Source organism: Neofelis nebulosa, chromosome X (assembly GCF_028018385.1).
Source record: "Neofelis nebulosa isolate mNeoNeb1 chromosome X, mNeoNeb1.pri, whole genome shotgun sequence".
In the NCBI taxonomy this organism is placed as follows: Eukaryota; Metazoa; Chordata; class Mammalia; order Carnivora; family Felidae; genus Neofelis; species Neofelis nebulosa.
The window spans coordinates 94,194,484-94,214,672 of record NC_080800.1 but is presented as its reverse complement, the minus strand read 5'-3'; the positions used below and the strand labels follow the sequence as shown (position 1 = coordinate 94,214,672).

Genomic DNA, 20,189 nt, shown 5'->3' with positions numbered 1-20,189 from the left:
GACGGAAGCACACCCCCCCCCGCCCCAGTCTTCGTGTGAAAAAACGCCTATCCAGTGTAAGGTGCAGGCTCCAGGCTTCCCACACATCTGAAGGCTACAGAAGTGCTCCTAAGGAAGATAGGCTGGGGGTATGATGCCGTCTGCGAGCTTTCACCTGGCCTCGTGAAAACGCACTGGTACCCCTAAGAAAGGAGCTCATAGACTCACCTGGAGCCCCGAATTTTGCACCTGTCATGAAGGATCGCTCAGTCTGGGGGCCAGCAGGGTCTATGATTGCGGACCCCCAAGACCATATATATTTGCATACCTTAAAAGCTGCTGGAAGAGTCTAGCTTCCAGTCAGCCTGAAACGAGGTACTAACTGAGGTCCCTCCCTCTGGAGCACCCACAAGATTTGGCACACCCTCAACAGTTGGGAACCCGCGACAAAATCAGGCTACTCAGATAATTACAAAGGCTTCAAGAGACAGCCAGGAACCAGGGCAAGGTTAAATGATAAGGCGCGTCTCCACGGGGCCACTCTTGCGAGACTGGGGGAGATTTTGCCTAATACATAGGAAAAAAAAAAAACAAAACCTCAAGGAAACAAAGATAAGTAATTTACCTGATAAAAAGTTCAAAGTAACAGTCGTAAAGATGCTCACTGAACTCTGGAGAATGGATGGGCACCAAGAGAATTCCACCAAAGAGAAAACGCAAGAAAGCACCACATGGAAGTCACAGAACAAAGAATACCATCAACGAAATGAAAAATACTGAAGAGAGGTTCAACAGCAGACTAGAGGGAGCAGAAAGTAGAATCAGCAAGCTAAAACGCAAGGCAGTGGCAGTCAACACAGAAGAGAGGCAGAAAAAAAAAAAAGAATTTTACGAAGTGAAGATAGCTTAAGGGATCTATTTGCAATGCCAAACAGAATAACGTTCACATTATGGGGGTCCCAGGAGGAGGAGAGAGAAAGGGCCAGAAAATGTATCTGAAGAAATAATGGCTGAAAATTCTCTAACCTGAGGAAGGAAACAGACATCTAGGTTCAGGAAGCTCAGAGAGTTCCAAACAAGATGAACACAAAGAGACCCGCACCAAGCCATGTCATAAGTAAAGTATTGCAAGTTAAGGATAAAGAGAGAATCTTTTTTTAGAAATCTGTAATGTTAACTAATTAATTACCTTATTTATTTATTTATGTAGAGTACAAGTGCATAAGTGCGGCGGGGGCAGAGAAAGAGGGAGAGAGAGAATCACGAGCGGGCTCCACCCTGTCAGCACAGATGCTCGATCGAGCCCTGAGATCATGACCTGACCTGAGATCGAGGGTTGAACGCCTAACCGACTGAGCCACCCAGGCACCCCAGAATAAAGAGAATCTTACAAGCAGCAAAAGAAAAACAAGGCCAGAAGGGAGCAGTGTGATATATTCAAAGTGCTGAAAGAACAAAAAACTTGGCACCAAGAATATTCTACCTGGTATGGTTATTATTCAGAACTGAAAAAGAAATAAAGAACTTTCCAGACAAACAGAATCTAAAGGAATTCATCAACACTCAACTGGCCTTACCAGAAATGTTCAAGGGGCTTCTTTAAGCCGAAAGGCAAGGGCACTTATTAGTAACAAGAAAATAGATGAAAGTGTAAGTCTTTCCGAAAAAAAAGGTAAATACACAGTTAAGGGCAGTGAATTAATGACTTATAAAGCTAGCAAATAGTTTAAAAGGCATAAGTAATAACAATAACTGTAGCTACAGTAATTCGTTAAGGGATACACATAAAGATGGAAAATGTGACTTTCAAAACAAAACACGTGGACAGAGTAAAAATGTGGAGTTCTGAGATGCATTCGTACTTAACCTGCTATCGACGAAAATAGATTGTTCAACACCTAGACGGTTATGTATGAGCCTTATGGTAACCACAAAGCAAAAACCCATAGTGGAGACACAAAAGAAAATGAGAAGGAATCTCAGCATAACACTACAGAAAGTCATCAAACCACAAGAAAAGAGAGCAAGAGAAGAAGAAAGGGGCAGAGAGGAACTACGGAAACGGCCAGAGAAGAACAGGATTACAATAAGTACATACCTATCGATAATTACTTGAAATATCAATGGATACAGTTCTCCAATCCGAAGACAGAGAGAGCGGATGAGTTGACCAAAAAACCCAGAAAACACAAGACTCATCTATATGCTGCCTGTAAGAGACTCACTTCAGATGTTAAGGACACACAGAGACTGAAAGTGAAGGGATGGAAAAAGAGGTTTCATGCAAATAGAACCCAAAGTAAATTAGGGGTGCCTATAACTGATATCAGACCAAATAGGCTTTAAAACAAAGACAACAAAAGACAAAGTTGGACACTATACATGATGATAGAGGGGTCAATCCACTAACAAGTTATGATATCTTAAAATATTTATACACCCAATGTGGAAGGACTTAAATACACAAAGCCGATACTAACAGACATACGGGGAGAAATTGACAGTGATACAATAATGGTAGGGGACTTTAAAACCCCATTTATATCAATGGATAGATCAAGCAGACAGAAAATTAATGTGGAAACATAGACCTTAAATTATACATTAGACCAAACAAATAGATATATAGAGAGCATTCCATTCAAAAGCAGTGGGATACATTCTTCTCAAGTGCACGTGGAACGTTCTTCAGGACAGATCACATGCTAGGCCACAAAACGAGCCTCAATGAATTTAAGAGTAAAATCATATCAAGCATCTTTTCTAACCACAATGGTATGAAACTAGAAGTCAATTACAAGAGAACTCGAAAAACTGCAAATACAACACGGACGAATCTGGAGACCATTATAACTGAAGGAAGCCAGACATAGAAAGCCAGTGCCATATGGTATCACGGATAAAGATGTAATACATATATATTATGCATATTATATATTATACCCTGCACTGGAATATTACTAAGCCATAAAAAAAGAATAAAAATGTTCTGTTTGCACCAACACGGATGAGCCTAGAGGGTATTATGCTAAGTGAAATAAGTCAGACAGAGGAAGACAACTGTCATCTGATTTCCCTTATATGTGGAGTTAAAAAAAAAAAATAAATGAGCAAACAAAACAAAAATACTGTGCGATTCCATTTACATGAAGCTCAAGAACAGATAATTTAGCGATTGTGAGAGAAGGCAAAACAGTGATTATCTCTTGGGGCATGGTGCTGGTTATTGATGGGGTTGTGGCATAAGAAACTTAGGTTGCTAGTAACGGTACATTTCAATCTGGACTGATGGGGGAAACAAAGGCAAGAAAAATGTTGAAATTAAATTTCCCTACAGCTTGCAGCCCACGGACAGACACCTGAAGCACGCAGAGTGTGACCTGCCTCAAGAAACTCATGACTGCCTTAGCGCCTGAACGTTTACATTTTGTTAAAAACTAAAGGTAACCTTATCTTGACAGCAGCAGGCTAAGATCCTGAAAGCCTTGCTTTCAAATTCCTTAGAAACTTACTTTATCTCTACCCCCCACTCCCTCAACAAACCTAAAATAAATGATCAGCCCCCCTCACACGTGCCGGTGTAGCTCTTTCTGCCCACGGGCCCTGTCCCCGTGCTGCAACAAAATCCCCTTTTTGCACCAAAAAACTCAAGAATTCTTAGCCATTTGCTCACAAACCCCACTTCACATTTCATCGTGGATGGTGGTTACAGTTGTGTGCATATAAATGTGTGTTAAAAAGATTACTGATCGGGGCACCTGGGTGGCTCAGTTGGTTAAGTTTCTGACTCTTGTTCACAGCTCAGGTCACCGTCTCGGGGTTCGTGAATTCCAGCCCCCCATTGGGCTCTGTGCTGACAGTGCGGAGCCTGCTTGGGATTCTCTCTCTCTCTCCCTCTCTCTGCCTCTCCCCCGCTGGCGCTGTCTCTGTCTCAAAATAAATAAATAAACTTAAAACAAAAAGGTAACAGGGTGCCAGCGTGGCTCAGTCGGTTGAGAGTCCGACTCGGCTCATGATCTCAAGGTTCCTGGGTTTGAGCCCTGTGTCAGGCTCTGGGCTGACAGCTCAGAACCTGGAGCCTGTTTTGGATTCTGTGTCTCCCTCTCTCTGTGCTCCTCATTAGCTCATGCTCTCTCTCTGTCTCTCAAAAATAAATATATGTTAAGCATTTATTAAAAAGTAAAATATTAAAAAAATTACAGCTCTATGCAATTAAGATTTTTGCACTCACTGTAGAAGTGATATACCTCAAAACAAAATAGTACTCCCCTAGAAATACAAATTATCTAGTGGAATATGATAAGAAGACATAGAAAAAAAGAATACATACCTAAAAAGATTTTAAAGAACTTTATTTTTGGAATAATTTCATATACAGAAAAGTTGCAACGATAATAGAGATTTCATATATTCCCATCCAGTTTTTCACATTGTTCATATCATATCTTACCATAATACATTTGTCAAGTCCAGTAAACAAATATTTGCACATTAAAACAAATGGGGGAAAAAACGAACTCAAAATGGATGAAAAATTTGAATGTAAGACCAGAAATCATAAAACTAGAAGAAAATATAGGTGAGAAGTTCCTTGACAATATCATTTTGTCCTTTCTGACTATAGAAGTAATGGCAACAAAACCAAAAATAAACAAATGGGACCACATTAAACCAAAAAGCTTGTGCACAGTTAGATAAGAAACCATCGAGCAAAATAAAAAAGGAAGCTACTGAAGGGGAAAAGATACTTGCAAATCATATATCTATGAAGGGGTTATTATCAAAATAGTTAAAGAACTCCTATTACTCAACAACAACAACAAAAACCCAAGCAATGTGGTTCAAAAGCAAGCAGAACAGAATATTCTATTCTGTGGGAATAGATAGACCTTTTCCCACCGAAGCATACAGATGGCCAACAGGTGCGTGGAAAGATGCTCAGCATCACCTATCATTAAGGACACATGACTCAAAACTACAGTGAGCTGTCACCTCCCAATTGTCAAAACGGCTATTATCAAAAAGACAAAAATTAACAAGTGTTGGTTGGTAAGGATGTGAGATCATCATGTCATACGCACAAAACTAACGTTGTACCTCACTTTACACTGCAATTAAAAAAAATGAGCTTTGATGTGTTCATTTCTGCATGGAAAGAAAAAACTCTGGCTCTGAAACATTAGACAAAGGTAGCACCTTTTGGACCAAAATTGCACAGCCATTTTGTAACTTTCTTTTTCCAGATTTTGTAACTCAGTTCAACCGCTTATACTTGAGATGATTTCTCTCAGGCATTTGTAAATTTTGTATTCATTTTTTTTTTTTTTTTACCCCATACCAACAAGTAGATCTTTCTGACCTGGGAGATCACAGAGAGATTTTTGTTCCCCAGTTTTTCATGACTTGCTTGTCATCCTTCCCTATTTTCTACTTTCTTAAAATCCGAAGATACAATTCTGAAGGAAATTTCTCTGCGTGTAGAAATTGATGGATTGTGTCTACGTATTTGTTTCCATGAAATTTTGGAAGGCTCTTTCAAAACGGATGGGTTTGTGTTGTATGGAATCTGGGTGATCGGGCCTAGGATATATGGTTTACTCTCATTTGGGGTATAGGCCTGCTCAGCAAAAGATTTTTTTTTTTAAGATACCAAATAAATAATACTTTAATTTTGGAATACTCTCATTTTCCCCTGGAATATAACACTTGATCAAATAATTCAGTTATTATATCTTTTACAGTATACTGACATATTGCACTTAAAAAAAACAAAACCAAACCTAACTGTAAACTCGAAGATACCGAATGAATCATGTTACCTATAAGTGCCAACAGTATTATTCTGTCATGCTGATTTCAACTACATTTCTTTAAAAAAAAGGGGGGGATGATATCAGCATTTATAACATAAAGGATTTCCGAATACACAAATATAGGATTTCCATAACAATTCAAGAACTAAATGGGGCTCAACTCAAAGTACAAACGTTCACTTTCTATTCAAAACGACAGCATGCGTCTTGGACACATTTATTGCCGCCAATAAATCCTACAGTCCATCCTCTAAAGTGTTTTTAAAAATCTAGGTTTGTCATAGTGTCTTTTGAGGGAAGAGGCAGGGTTAAGGGAAGCTAAGTGTTGTATGTGATTCCTCCAGTTCTCAAATTAGAGTGCTCGATTTCATCTAACGTTTTTGGACACCACTTGTGTGTTTCCATCATCTTGGAATTGCCTTTTAAAGTTTTATGTCTTCCTGTGATATTTTCATGGACTCAGTTTTAATTCTTGCAGAACATACATTTTAAGGATACACAGCATTTTAAGAAACCAAGATTATATCAAAACGTATTATAGAGCCACAGAATAAAGTGGTTTGGAACTAGAACAGTACAAGAAGACAACAGCTCGAGGTACATAGATAAAACACAGTTAATAATTTGGGGGAAAAAGGCTTACTTTCTCTCCATTCTGCACATTTTCTCCCAATCTCCTTAAAGGCGCTTTGGGCAATATTTTTCACAAGTTTACCAAAACAAGAGCAAGACTAATTTCCTTTTTATACAAAAATAAGTAGCAGGCTGTTCCGACATAGGAATTTTTCAGTTTTTTTGTTTTTGTTTTGTGTGTGTGTGTGTGTGTGTGTGTGTTTTATTTTTGTTTGTTTTTTGGTGTTTTGTGGGGTTTTTTTGGAATTCTGTAAAAGTTCATTTGACAGTCTCTCTTTTTTTTTTTTTTCAAACTCACAGTCCATTAAATTCTTTCCCTCCCTTCTTCTGGCAAACTTGTAACATCCCTTTTATATCCTTTAACGGTATTAAGCAAAGAAACCAGTCTACCTTTTTGCTCTCTCCGTTTCAGCCCCCTGCCCCATTCTTATTTTGACTTATTTTTTGAAGTGCCACGTACGGCTAGTTATTACTGCTGTAACTGTTACCTGACAGTAACATACCCCGGATGAGGGTTTTGATGGGGGTTTTACCTACCAGGTGGATGAAAAATAACTGCTCTATGACTGCGGAGGACACGGTGCGGAAGGAAGGGAGGCGAAGCAAAAGCTTTCCGAATCGCGTTGGTTGGTCCTTGTACTGGTTCCTAACGTATTGCTCCAGGGCGCACTGGGACTTCTCCTGCAAGCTTTCCACTTGCGCCGCATCGGAGAGACCGCTGGCATCTGAAGTGAACAGGACGATGGCCTTGAGGCAGCTGTACTCGGTGGGGTCGACTTGCAGAGCTTTGAGCTTCTCGGTTTGCTCTTGGAAGATCCGGACGTTGTCCATAAAGACGGCAACTTGGTCCGAAGACATGGGCGTGTTGTGTAAGCAGGTCGAGGCCAGGAACGAGACCACGTGGAGTGGCATGGAGCACCGCGCCCAGTTCAGCGTGAACAGCTCGCACCAGGTAAGGCGAAGCATGGCCACCTGGTCGCTGATCGGCAGGGCTGGGAAGAAGGGTATGTTCCGGGCCCATTCCACGGCGCCGAAGAGCATCCGCGCAGCCTGTTCGCAAATGTCCTCGAGGCTGAGGATGGTATTGGGCGGTATGAACTGGCAGCTTGACCAAGGCAAGGGGTTGGGCTCCGCGCTGAGGAGCAGAGAAACATACCGAGACAGGTTCGGATAGCAGTCGGAGGGTTGCCGGGTGGTCAGCGCAGATGGCCCGTGGGCTGGCTGGGTGGGCGCTCTCCTGGCGCTTTGCACTGCTTCTGGTTTCATACCGACGTCGAGGCACTTTCTGAAGCGGCAGTACTGGCACCAGTTGCGACGGTGCTGATCGACGCGACAGTCTTGGTTGGCTTGGCATCTGAAGCTCAGGTTCTTCTTCACGCTGCGCTTGAAGAAGCTCTTGCAGCCCTCGCACGTGGACTGGCCGTAGTGCTTGCCGCTTGCCTTGTCCCCGCACACCATGCACTGGATTTGCTGTTGCGGCGGCTGCAGTGGCGGCGGCGGCTGCAGTGGCGGCGGCAACGGCGGCGGCAACGGCTGCAGCGGCGGCGGCGGTGGCGGCGGCGGTGGCAGCGGCTGCAGTGGCGGCGGCGGTGGCGGCAGCGGCTGCAGTGGCGGCGGCGGCGGCTGCTGCTGGTTACCGCCGTAGCCGTCAAAGCCACCCTGGTCGTCAGCCGCCATTTCGGTCAGCATGCTGGCTGGGCTCCCTTGTCTGGGCATCTGCGGCATATTCACGGCCCAGGGCAGTGGGTTTGGCAGAGGTGGTACCTGTAAGACTAGGCTGTCCTGAAAGCCAGACATCTCATCCTGGGGTTCGAACTTCACGGGGACTCCTGTCTCCATATCTGTGAGGGCCGCGTCCGTATTTCCCGCTCCCCCGTCTGTGGACAATGGCGGCTCCGGGTCTCTGGCACCGGCGCACTGCCTTTTGTGTGTATGATTGTGCGACAGGACGTAGGACGGCGCCCCCAGCAGGCAGGGCGCTGGTTGGTTGAGGTTGGTTAGTTTTTCCTTTTTTGTTTCTAGTTTTGCAAAGTTTTATCAGCCTCGCTGGGCCCGTGTATTTGTTTTATCTGTTTCCCTTGACGAAGTTCTACCGGTTTGGAGGGCTTCCCGCCAGAAAGGGCGGGGTAGGTGCCGCGCGAGAGTGAGGGGAAGCCAAATATGGCGAGACAGAGGGAGGCGTAGGGAGAACCGCAAGTGGACTGTCTGGATTCAAGACAGAAATAGGAGCCGCCCCCCCCCCCAAAAAAAAAAAAAATCTGTCCAAAGATCTCACCTGCGTTCACTCTCCCCCGCCCTCTCTGGTTCACTCCCAGAAAAAGATTATTATGGGTTTTTTCATTTGGGAAGCCTCTGTTGCCTGGAAGTGGGTCACTAGTACAAATGCACGCAGAAGACTATAATTCTTGGTCTGTGTTAACATTTGTAATTGCTTTCATCATTTCCATTCCCTATGGCTCGTAAGACTTTTTTTTTTTTTTTTTTATACCACAGTCACTTAATAAAATAAAAACCAGAATAAAGAAGCAACCCAGAGTCTTCAGCAATGATGGCATTCAGAGGAAACTTTTGTCACCAATAAAAGACAGTATAAAAACTCATTTTGAGGGCGAAGGCTAGGGAGAAATAAGCTGATACACTGTGCAAGGTGATCTCAGACCAACTAGGTGATTTCAGAACTTAAGAGAACTGTTGGGTTGAACCGTATGAATTTGCTAGTATTCAACTCTTTTGACTCACAAAACATGTCAATTTCATATAGCTTATCCTAATATCAATCACTTCTTAGGGAACAAATTTATGAGAAGCAGCACCATATAATACCTAAGGACTTTAGAATGTGATTGCTTGCAGGTAAATCCTACCTCTGTCGCTTAAAATATGTGTGATTTTGGGTAAACAATCGAATCACTGTGTGCCTCAGCTTTTTTATCTGCATGATATTTGGTTGTATTACTAAAGGCAGCTATTTAAGTATATGCTTTACTGTTTGTTGTATAATTTTATTTCTTCCAGTTTGGGGTATTTACAAGCAATAATGCTGCAAATAATTCTTCTACACGTATGTTGGTGCTCAGTTGTAAGGCATTCTCTAGACTATACTCAACAGTGGAAGTTCTGGATTAGAGGGCACAAACTTAAAAAAAAAAAAAAAAAAAAGCTTACTTATTTTGAAAGAGAGGAGGGGGAAGGGGCAGAAGGAGAGAGAAAGATCCCAAGCTGGCTCCACACTGTCAGTGCAGAGCCTGACACAGGGCTGGAACTCACAAACTGAGAGATCGTCAGCTGAGCGGAAACCGAGAGTCTGACGTTTAACTGACTGAGCCGCCCGGGCGCCCCCCCCATACTTTTCTAAGATTGCTATTAATGCTGTGCCATTTTTCAAGACGGTTTTATCAATTTACATTCATTCCCATCACAACTGTGTGAGTTCTTATTGCTCCACGTGTTTGCCAACACAAGTATACTCACAGTTTCAATTTTGCTCATCCAGTGACTATTTACTGGTGCTTAATTGTGGTTTTAATTTCCCTGATTACTACTAAGTTTGAGCAGCACATACAGAAAGGTACTCCGACTCATTTGGACTTCTTTTGTGAAGTACCTCTTCAACTTTAGTGGCTTTTTGTCAACTGCACTGTTTGCTGTTTTTTAACTGATGCATGGTGCACTATGTACCAAGACTGTGATCCACTAAATGTATAGCTTGGGTTTTTTTGACCATTGCAAATCACTGTGTGCCCTGGCTTGTGGTTAGAATTGATCAAAAACAGGTTCCCTTCACCCCTCCACTCCAAGGCACTTTTCCTTACAAACTGCAGGGGTGAGCGTGTGGTTCAGGTTTGGGTCTGGTTTACCCTTCTATCAGGGTATAGTTCTTTAGGAAGCCGACTTAAAATGAGGATGATCTGTTTGCATTCCTGTCCACATACTTTCAAACTCCCTTGTTTAGCAAATTATCTGTAGGGCAAAAGGTGCTTCAATCCTATATCGGGGTTCCGCCCCCAACTAAAATTTTGCCCTCGTTATTCCTTACTATCTTGTCAGTTCTTTGATATGTACACACACACACACACACACACACGCACACACATCCATATATCCAATATACTTATTTGGTAGTGTTGTTCCAAAAAGCCCACTTTGCCATATTTCAGAAAACAGAACTCATTGCTGAATAAACCCATAAAATCTTGTCCTGTGCCTAATGCCTCCAGTTCTCTTACGAATAAGTTGACATCTAATAAGGGGCAACCAGGCTCAGAACTGGAGAGATTTTCATTAAAGTGTAGAGTTATTTGAAATACTTGCTAGCCTTGGACTAAAACCATTCCCCAGTGGCCTTTCAGAGTAGCGGGAATGTGAGTCTGAACGAGCCCAGGGCCCCACTGTTCACGAGAAGCAGTTGTCACCTTGAGTTTCGAGGATTATTGCTTAGACTATGAGGCCGTTTTAGAGATTTTATGCGTAAAACATCGATACCGTTCACAGGTGCCTAACTCTGCTTCCGATATGCAGGGCACAGAAGAATCCATATTCTGTGGTTCTAATGAGTGTAGGGAAGGGAGGAGAAAGATTTGTTCTAGTATCTGCTCTGACACACACTGTCTGTATGTGTGCACCCACCTTGGGATTTCGTTTCCCTTCCGAAAGCTTGAGAAAATTGCCTGTTTTATCTGCTTTACAAGGTTCTTCAGTGATAAATGGAAAGATTATGCACAAAATGAGTTAAATATTTAGGATATCAACTACAGTCTCCCACCCAAGATAACACATCTCTACAATTTTGCTTCCACTGTTCTTACTAGTTATCCACTGATACGAACCAGATTCAGGTCTAGGCACCCTTTCTTACCTTAAAGACCTGTGCAGACAACTGGAAAATGAGGCTGCAACCAGAGGCAATTTGTTCTTTTGCCAAAAGCCTTCTGAAATGGAGTCCCGGGGAGGTGGGTCAGTCCATGATTAAGGTTCAGGTGTAGGATTTATACACAAAACTTCTCATATTCTCTTTCGTCATTTGGCCCTATATATATTTTACTTTCCATTTCTTTTGTTTGCGCAGACTCCCAAAAGATAGTAACAGAAAGAGAATCAGGATGAGCACTGGAGTCTTTAGCCTGGAGCTTAAGGTTTTTTCCACCTCTGACCTGGGACAGCAAAGATTCCTTACTACACAGCACAACCCCCCATCTAATCCCTAGAGGGTCAGTCACTGCCTCTTACATAGGATGCTTCATGGTAGCTCATAGGTAGCTTTGTTTTCAAAATGACAGACACAAACTTTTTTCTTTTTTCTTCTTAATTTTTTTTTTTTTAAATTTTGAGACAGAGGGAGACAGAGCGCGAGTGGGGGAGGGGCAGAGAGAGAGGGAGACACAGAACCTGAAACAGGCTCCAGGCTCCGAGCTGTCAGCACAGAGCCCGATGCGGGGCTCGAATCCATGAACCGTGAGATCATGACCTGAGCTGAAGTTGGACGCTTAACCAACTGAGCCACCCAGGCGCCCCAAACTTTTTTTCTTTAACATGGAAATGGCAACAAAAGCATATATGAATGGGAAAATGAAATATGTATGATTATTTCCCTCTCCATCAATATATATATATATGAAATATGCATGATTATTTCCCTCTCCATCTGTCTATCTATCTATACACACACACACAAAGACGCTAATCAAATACTTTTCACAAGGGTAGACAGTCATCGCATTTGTAAGCTGGCTTACGAGATGTTGCATTCTTTTTTCTTGTTCTGTGATCTCATTCTACTATCCTATCTTTTTTGGGGACAGATGGTCAGAAGTTGGTGGCATGTGAAGTTAAACAGAATTTTCCTGGTCACTTCTTTTCAGGGCTTCCAAAATAACATTCTACTGGAATAAATTCCTCAGAGTAATTTCATTAATAATATTACAATATCACGTGCACACTAAATGCCAGGTGTTCCATACACGTGACCGCAGACCCTCAGTGCCATCTGTTAGATGCTCGTTTCTGTTTTATAGATGAAGAAATTGTGATTCAGAAGTAAAAAGTCATTTGTCCCAGGTGAGAAGAAGGTAACATAAGGATTTAAATCCATGTTCGTCCGATACCAAAACCCATTTCCTACAGCACTATGACACCTCGAGGAATACCACCGAGATTTAGTGGCATTTCATGCTTATTGACATCTGCATTGACAGATGGACTGACGAAGCACCTCCGATACATTTCACTTGCAATGTTAAAAAGCCGCTTCGAAAAAAGGAATGCGACTAATCCTTTCATCGACAGTACCACCCACAAATGGTGCAAACCTTTGTTGTCATGTAGACATAGGCATCCTCCCCTTCTGCATTTCATCTTATTTCCTGAAGGATGTTACAAAACCACTATTTGCCTCAAGGATTTTAATTAGAAATGGGTATCTCAGGGGCACCTGGGTGGCTCAGTCAGTTGAGTGTCTGACTCTTGATTTAGGCTCTGGTCATGATCCCAGGGTCGTGGGGTTGAGCCCCACATCGGACTCCACTCTGAGCGTGGAGCCTGCTTAAGGTTCTCTCTCCCTCCCTCTGCCCCTCTCCCTGGCTTGCGCGCACGTGCTCTCTCTCTCTCTCTCTAAAATAAAATAAAAAGGAAAAAACAAAAAAGAAATAGATATCTCCGATCTCCATGAGTTACCTTTAGTCAGAGTCACTGAATTTAGCTGCTGCTGATTTTGAAATTTCTCTAGGAACTGGACAATAATTTTTTTTTAAAAAAATGAGAAAAAAGAAAAAACGCAGTAGCTTCAGATTCTGACTCTGACACTTTTGGTATGATGTTGAATAATTATACTCCAAAGCCATTGCTTCCTTATCTGTAAAACAAGATCATACGATACACCCTGTAATGTTGTTATTGTGAGGCTCAGATGCCGTAATGTGTAAAGTGATTAGCAGAGTTCCTGGTACTATAGTAACAGTAAAGAAACCTGAAGCTGCTATTTAAAAAAAAAAAAAAAAAAAAAAAAATTCCCTAGGAATTGTTCAAGGCTGATGCTGAAAATTAGAAGTTTTACCTAGTGACACTACAATAGAAAATGCTAGCCTATGTAACATTTATTTATTTGTTTGTTTGTGTTTTTTTTTGTTTGTTTGTTTTTTTAGACTATGTAACATTTAAGTTATTTGAGTATTTTGTAAAAAGTGAGTAAGTTCCTTTGGGGCTAGGGCCCTGTTTATTCACCTCTGTATTCGTAATGCCAAGCACAAGGCCTAATACAGGGTGAACTTTCTTTCTTTTTTAAAAATTTTTTTAGAAGTTTATTTATTAATTTTGAAAGAGCGCGAGCACGAGCGGGGGAGGGGCAGAGAGAGACTCGCAAGTAATGGTCATTTTATTTATGTATTAGTGCCGTTTTTTAACACAGCAGATAGTAATTGAGGTAAAATTTTTATTTATCTATCTAGACATCAATATATTAGTGCAATTATCAATATATATTTTGTCAATCTATTAGTAAAAATGTTATCAATATATTAGCTTTATCCGGATGTTTTTGTCATCATGTTTCTGTTCCATAGTATTTTGTCATGACATTTTACACTATATCTATTTTTCTTTCACAAGAACTAGCAAGAATTTAGATATCTCTGAAAGCTACAAAATATAAGCAGTTGTATTTTTAATAAACTATTAGTGAAAAGATGCGATCCTGAATGTGTGCGTGTAATTAAGTTGCATTTCTCTGTTTTTCCTCAATGTTGAGTTGGCTTTGAGTATATTTAGCAAGTATGAAGAAGACCATTTATGAAGCAGTTTGATAGCTGGGAAAATGTCACCTACTTTATCATAGTCATTTAAATATTGCTGCTGTAAGCTCTTTTTGCACTGGTTGACCATGCGGACATGTCCCTCCACTGTATTTCTGAACTATATATTATGTGTTCAATACATTGCATCATTAGCATGTAACCCCACGTTGTTCATTATCTTTATTTAAAATTTTCTTTTACTTTCTTTTATTTATTTTGAGAGAGACAGAGAGAGAGAGAGAGAGAGAATCCCAAGCAGGCTCTGCACTGTCAGCTCAGAGCCTGATGCAGGGCTCGAACTCACAAACCGTGAGATCATGACCTGAGCCAAAATCGGATGCTCAACTGATTGAGCCACCCAGGCGCCCCTGTTCATTATCTCTTTTTCCAAATTGTGCTTCCCACAGACACATACAAACACACACATGTATAAGTATATTATAAACTCCCTTGTCGGTAGGGATTGGGGTTAACACATTTGTATTTCCTGTGTTTTGTTTGTTCAGTGCTAAAAAACAGATATTGAATGTGTTTTATATTCACTGTGATTTAGCACTTGAGTTATAATAGTTTAATTATGACCTTTATTTTCTTTGATCATTGTTAGATCAAAGATTGTTGGGGGCGCCTGGGTGGCGCAGTCGGTTAAGCGTCCGACTTCAGCCAGGTCACGATCTCGCGGTCCGTGAGTTCGAGCCCCGCGTCAGGCTCTGGGCCGATGGCTCGGAGCCTGGAGCCTGTTTCCGATTCTGTGTCTCCCTCTCTCTCTGCCCCTCCCCCGTTCATGCTCTGTCTCTCTCTGTCCCAAAAATAAAATAAAAAAAAATAAAAAATGTTGAAAAAAAAAAAAATTTAAAAAAAAAAAGATTGTTGGAACATCTCCATCCTGGTGGCTAACTGGTTGTTTCTGGACCCACAAGAGTTTCTCAGAGTGTTAAAGATAGTAGAGTTTGGTCACAGGGTTGAATGGGATGGAGTGGCTTCTGGGTAAAATAAGGTTTTAATTTCATTTAGATAGATATTTTAGGAAGGATGCAGAAAGATATTTTAGAAAGGACGCAGAAACCAAATCTGATAGCTATAAAATTAAATGTACAAAGTGAAAGACATTTTGAGAATTATTTGATTTATTTAATTAGTTAATAAAGGAAAATGTTTAATTTCAATCCCTGGATGAATTCTGTGGTTTCAGTTATCTGACTTGGCTGACTAAAAAATGTAGTGAATATGTAATCGCAATTTTTGGAATGCACCTGCTGCTCAGCAGAAGTGATCTTTGACAGATCAGATCAATATCCCAAGATTGCATTAACAAACATAACCTTTATTGTTGAAAAAGAATATAATTCTGTTTGTTTCCATTTTGAGATGATTTAAGAACGTATGCTCCAATTTGACAAAGATGACTCCAGGATTTAACCTTTAGAAATTATATATGGCTATTTTCTTTTTTAAAAATGTTTATTTATTTTGAGAGAGAGAGAGACAGCATGAGCACAAGCAGGGGAGGGGCAGAGAGAGAGAGAGAGAGAGAGAGAGAGAATCCCAAGCAGGCTCCATGCTGCCAGCACAGAGCTGGATGCTGGGCTCGAACTCACAAACCGTGAGATCGCAACCCGAGCTGAAGTTGGACACTTAACTGACTGAGCCACCCAGGTGCCCAAGCATATTTTTTTCAAGTCAACACATATGCATTGTTTTTTTTCCTGCCAGATTTGTTAGGTATGGATAATAATACCTATAATGAAGGACTGCTCTGAGGTGGTTTTTTTTTTTTTAATTTTTTTTTTTAACGTTTATTTATTTTTGAGACAGAGAGAGAGACAGAGCATGAACGGGGGAGGAGCAGAGAGAGAGGGAGACACAGAATCGGAAGCAGGCTCCAGGCTCTGAGCTATCAGCCCAGAGCCCCACGCGGGGCTCGAACTCACGGACCGCGAGATCGTGACCTGAGCTGAAGTCGGACACTTAACCGACTGAGCCACCCAGGTGCCCCTGCTCTGAGGTTTTGATGAACGATTTAAGTAAAAATATTAAATTTGAGGAACTGCTATTATTTATATGACATAGCAAAGCAAACTGGAAAGAGTATAGACTTTGAGGTTAGATCCATACTTCCTTATTGTACAACCTGGACTTAGGTTTCCTTATCTATAAAAGGTAAATAATAGTACTTACCTCATGTAGTTTTATTAGGTTAAGTCATAAGTTTTGAGTAAAGTGTTTGGCATATAGCTGGGCCCCAATATATATCATAGCTATCACTATTAATCTTATTTTTGTTATTGTTATTGTGTTACAGCATAGAGGCATATAGTAATTTCCTTAAGCCATAAGTGAGTTGAGGTTTTCCTTTTGTGGTCCTACTATTTTTCCTTTCTATACTTTTATTTTTATTTTTTATTTTTTCTTCATTTTTTTATTTTTATTTTTTTTTTATTTATTTATTTTTGGGACAGAGAGAGACAGAGCATGAACGGGGGAGGGGCAGAGAGAGAGGGAGACACAGAATTGGAAACAGGCTCCAGGCTCCGAGCCATCAGCCCAGAGCCTGACGCGGGGCTCGAACTCACAGACTGCGAGATCGTGACCTGGCTGAAGTCGGACGCTTAACCGACTGCGCCACCCAGGCGCCCCTGTTTTTTCTTCATTTTTAATGTTTATTTATTTTTGAGAGACAGAGACAGAGCACGAGTGGGGGAGGGGCAGAGAGACTGAGACACAGAATCCCAAGCAGGCTCCAGGCTCTGAGCTGTCAGCACAGAGTCCCCCGCAGGGCTGGAACTCGCATACAGGGAGATCTTGAACTGATCATGACCCAGTTCATGATCCGCGGAAGTCTGTCGCTTAACGGACTGAGCCACCCAGGCGCCCCCCCCTTCTGTACTTTTATTTTTCCTATTAACTATCACCTGTGCGTTGTTAAATTGTCATTTTTTTTTTCAAGTAATCCTAACACGTCTGGAAAAAATGCAAGAGAACATGAGAGTTACAAGTGTCATATAATGGCATGAGCAATATCTTTTAAGATTCTTTGTTTATTTCACAGTAAAAACTAGACAGTTCTTAATCACACTGGCACAATAGTCTACATCAGAATTAAATACAGTCTTAGATTTCCTTACTGCCTCTTCCCTCTTTTATGTGGTTATTTACATAACTAATTAAAATGAAACTTAGGTGAATGAATCACAGTAAAAATTCAGTAATTTGTAATTATTTATGAAATGGTGGTCTTCAACAATTGCCTTTACGTTTTTAAATGAAATAACTTTTGGGGAAGTATTCATTTAAGTTTCTTACTCTACTTAAACTATAAGACATTTACCTTACTTCATTATAATTAAACCGAACCAAAAATATATATATATTTATATGTAAACTATAAGACATTTACCTTACTTCATTATAATTAAACCAAGCCGATATATATGCACATATATATGTATAGGTATGTACATATATGCATGTATATATACATATATGTGTATACCTATACATATATGTATAGGCATATACCTATACATGTATATGTACATGTATACACGTATATGTATACATATATGTATACACATATATGTATATATACATATACATATATGTACATACATACACATGTGCATGTATATATATGTATACATACGTATATATGTATATATATAATACTAAAACCAAGAAAATACCTCCAGAATATTTGCTTTGGTAGAGGTAGAAATACACAGTGTACATTTTCATATGCATATCTTTTAAAAAAATGTTTATGTATTTATTTATTCTTTTGAAAGAGAGACAGAATGCAAGTGGGGGAGGGGCAGAGAGAGAGGGAGACATAAAATCTGAGGCAGGCTTTCAGCTCCGAGCTGTCAGCACAGACCCGGATGTGGGGCTCGAACTCATGAGCTGTGAGATCATGACCTGAGTCAAAGTAGGACACTCAACCGCCTGAGCACCCAGGCACCCCTTTATGCATATTTTTTTAATTATAGCTAGAGACTTGGTTCAATGTAATATAAAAAATAATATCTTAAAGTTGTGTCAAGATTTGCTTACTAAATTTTTTCAATTTCAGTCTTTAATATTTACAAATACCTATCAAGTAGATGCTAGGTGAGATCATGTAGATTAAAATACTTACCACGATAAGTACACAGTAAAAGCTAGTCATTAGTAAAGGAGAATCTAATTCTTAGATACATCCATTGATTTGCCCAAAGTCACAATATTAATACGGCATTATTTAAGAGTCATTTGATCAAAACAGATCTAGTTAAAACACAGTAGTTTTTAGTTAGAATTGGAGCAAAGAATAGGAAACTACAAAATTCAAACATGTATATGATTAACGTTAATATTTAGCTTTAATATAACTTTTCTATTCAAAAATTTTCATTTTATTGGTAATTAAGCAAAATGTATTATAATGTTTAGTAGAAATCGCTTGCTGTCTTTATTCTTTACCCCTATATCCCTTTTAGAGAACATAAGGGTTGATTACGATGGTTTTTATGTCTCACCCACGGATGACATTCATGCATATACAGAGATTGTAATCAAGTTTTTGAGGAATTGAAAATCAGACGTCAGTTTCTCCCATCACAAGAAAGACTTCAAAGAACATAAGGAATTGGGGCGCCTGGGTGGCTCAGTCTGTTAAGCCTCCAGCTCTTGGTTTTGGCTCAGGTCATGATCTCACAGCTCGTGAGTTCGAGCCCCCCGTCAGGCTCTGTGCTAACAGCACAGAACCTGCTTGGGATTTCTCTCTCCCTCTCTGTTTGACCCTCCCCAGCTTGCTTTCTCTCTCTCAAAAAAATTAATAACTAAAAAAATTTTTTAAAAAGAACGCAAGGAATTTACTTTTCATTATTTATCTACACTCTATTTTGAATATGTTTTCCATTTCAAATGAAATATATGAAACTTAGCTTGGGCTATTAGTTCAACACCACATATTTAACTTTTCTCCTCTGTACTTGTTACTAAAATAGGGAGCCCAGAAAAGTTCTTTCTCCCTATAAATACAAATATGGAGACGATATTAAGCCAAGAATATATGAGATGGAGTTAAAGCAAAATAGAAAAATAAATAAGTGCTTGGGAAATATTAAATGTCTTTCTTTTAGTTCTCCCTCAAGGTTTTTTCCTACATAATCGTGAGGCGAAAATACTGTATGGTTTTCATTAGCTAGTGTAATTCTTTGGCATTCTAAAAACTGAACTCTATCTAGAATAAGGAAAGCTTTTGCTCTGCAGAACATGGTCTGACCTAACTATCCTATGTGTACTGTAAATACTGATTCAGAATACTTTCTTCCCTGCTGCTTTCTGAATAGGGTTAAAATCCACAGAGGCCGCGATCCTACAATTGCGTAGAAAATAGAAATACGGATCTGCCATGGCTCGGGCTGCTTTGTAATTGTATACACACTTCCATAAAGACCCTCACATATCTCTTAACATGTAATTAAATAATGAAAATAGAGATAAACCAGGGCATCTGGGCGGCTCAGTCAGTCAAGCGTCTAACTCTTGATTTTGATCCGATCATGATCTCACAGTTTGTGAGTTCGAGGCCCACTTTTGGGCTCTGCGCGGACAGCTTGGAGCCTGCTTGGGGTTCTTTCTCTCCCTCTCTCTCTCTACCCTTCCCCCACTTGTGTACGCGCTCTCTCTCTCTCAGAATAAATAAACATTTTTTTAAAAAAGAAAAGAAAAGAGAGATAAATAAACAGGTAGCTCAAATTCCATCTCTGCTACCTATTTTATTAACCATTTCTCAGTGAGAAAAATCCACAGTGTAGAAAAAATCTCACTCAACCTGTTTGTCATGTTGATATTCTTATTTAAAAAAGAAACACTGTCCTGTCATTAAGTCATGGAAAAAACTCACAAAGCTTATTTTGGGGACTTAGTTTTATGAGAACAATGTGCAGAGCACCTGTCTTTGGTATATTTGGAATGCAAAGCAATTAGAGTGCAAAGA

At 40.4% G+C, this 20,189-nt stretch overlaps 2 protein-coding genes across 3 annotated transcripts in view; both read right to left on the bottom strand.

The window, feature by feature from the left end:
* Positions 1 to 20,189, bottom strand: part of HTR2C (5-hydroxytryptamine receptor 2C) — a 291,607-nt gene that overhangs the window by 101,171 nt on the left and 170,247 nt on the right. The gene's annotated exons all lie outside the window — the stretch shown is intronic.
* Positions 4,315 to 8,626, bottom strand: LOC131502285 (COUP transcription factor 2-like). Its single transcript, XM_058712972.1, is given in 2 exon segments — positions 4,315 to 7,905; positions 8,050 to 8,626. Coding segments are annotated over 2 exon segments (1,287 nt in total). The 5' UTR covers positions 8,265 to 8,626; the 3' UTR covers positions 4,315 to 6,833.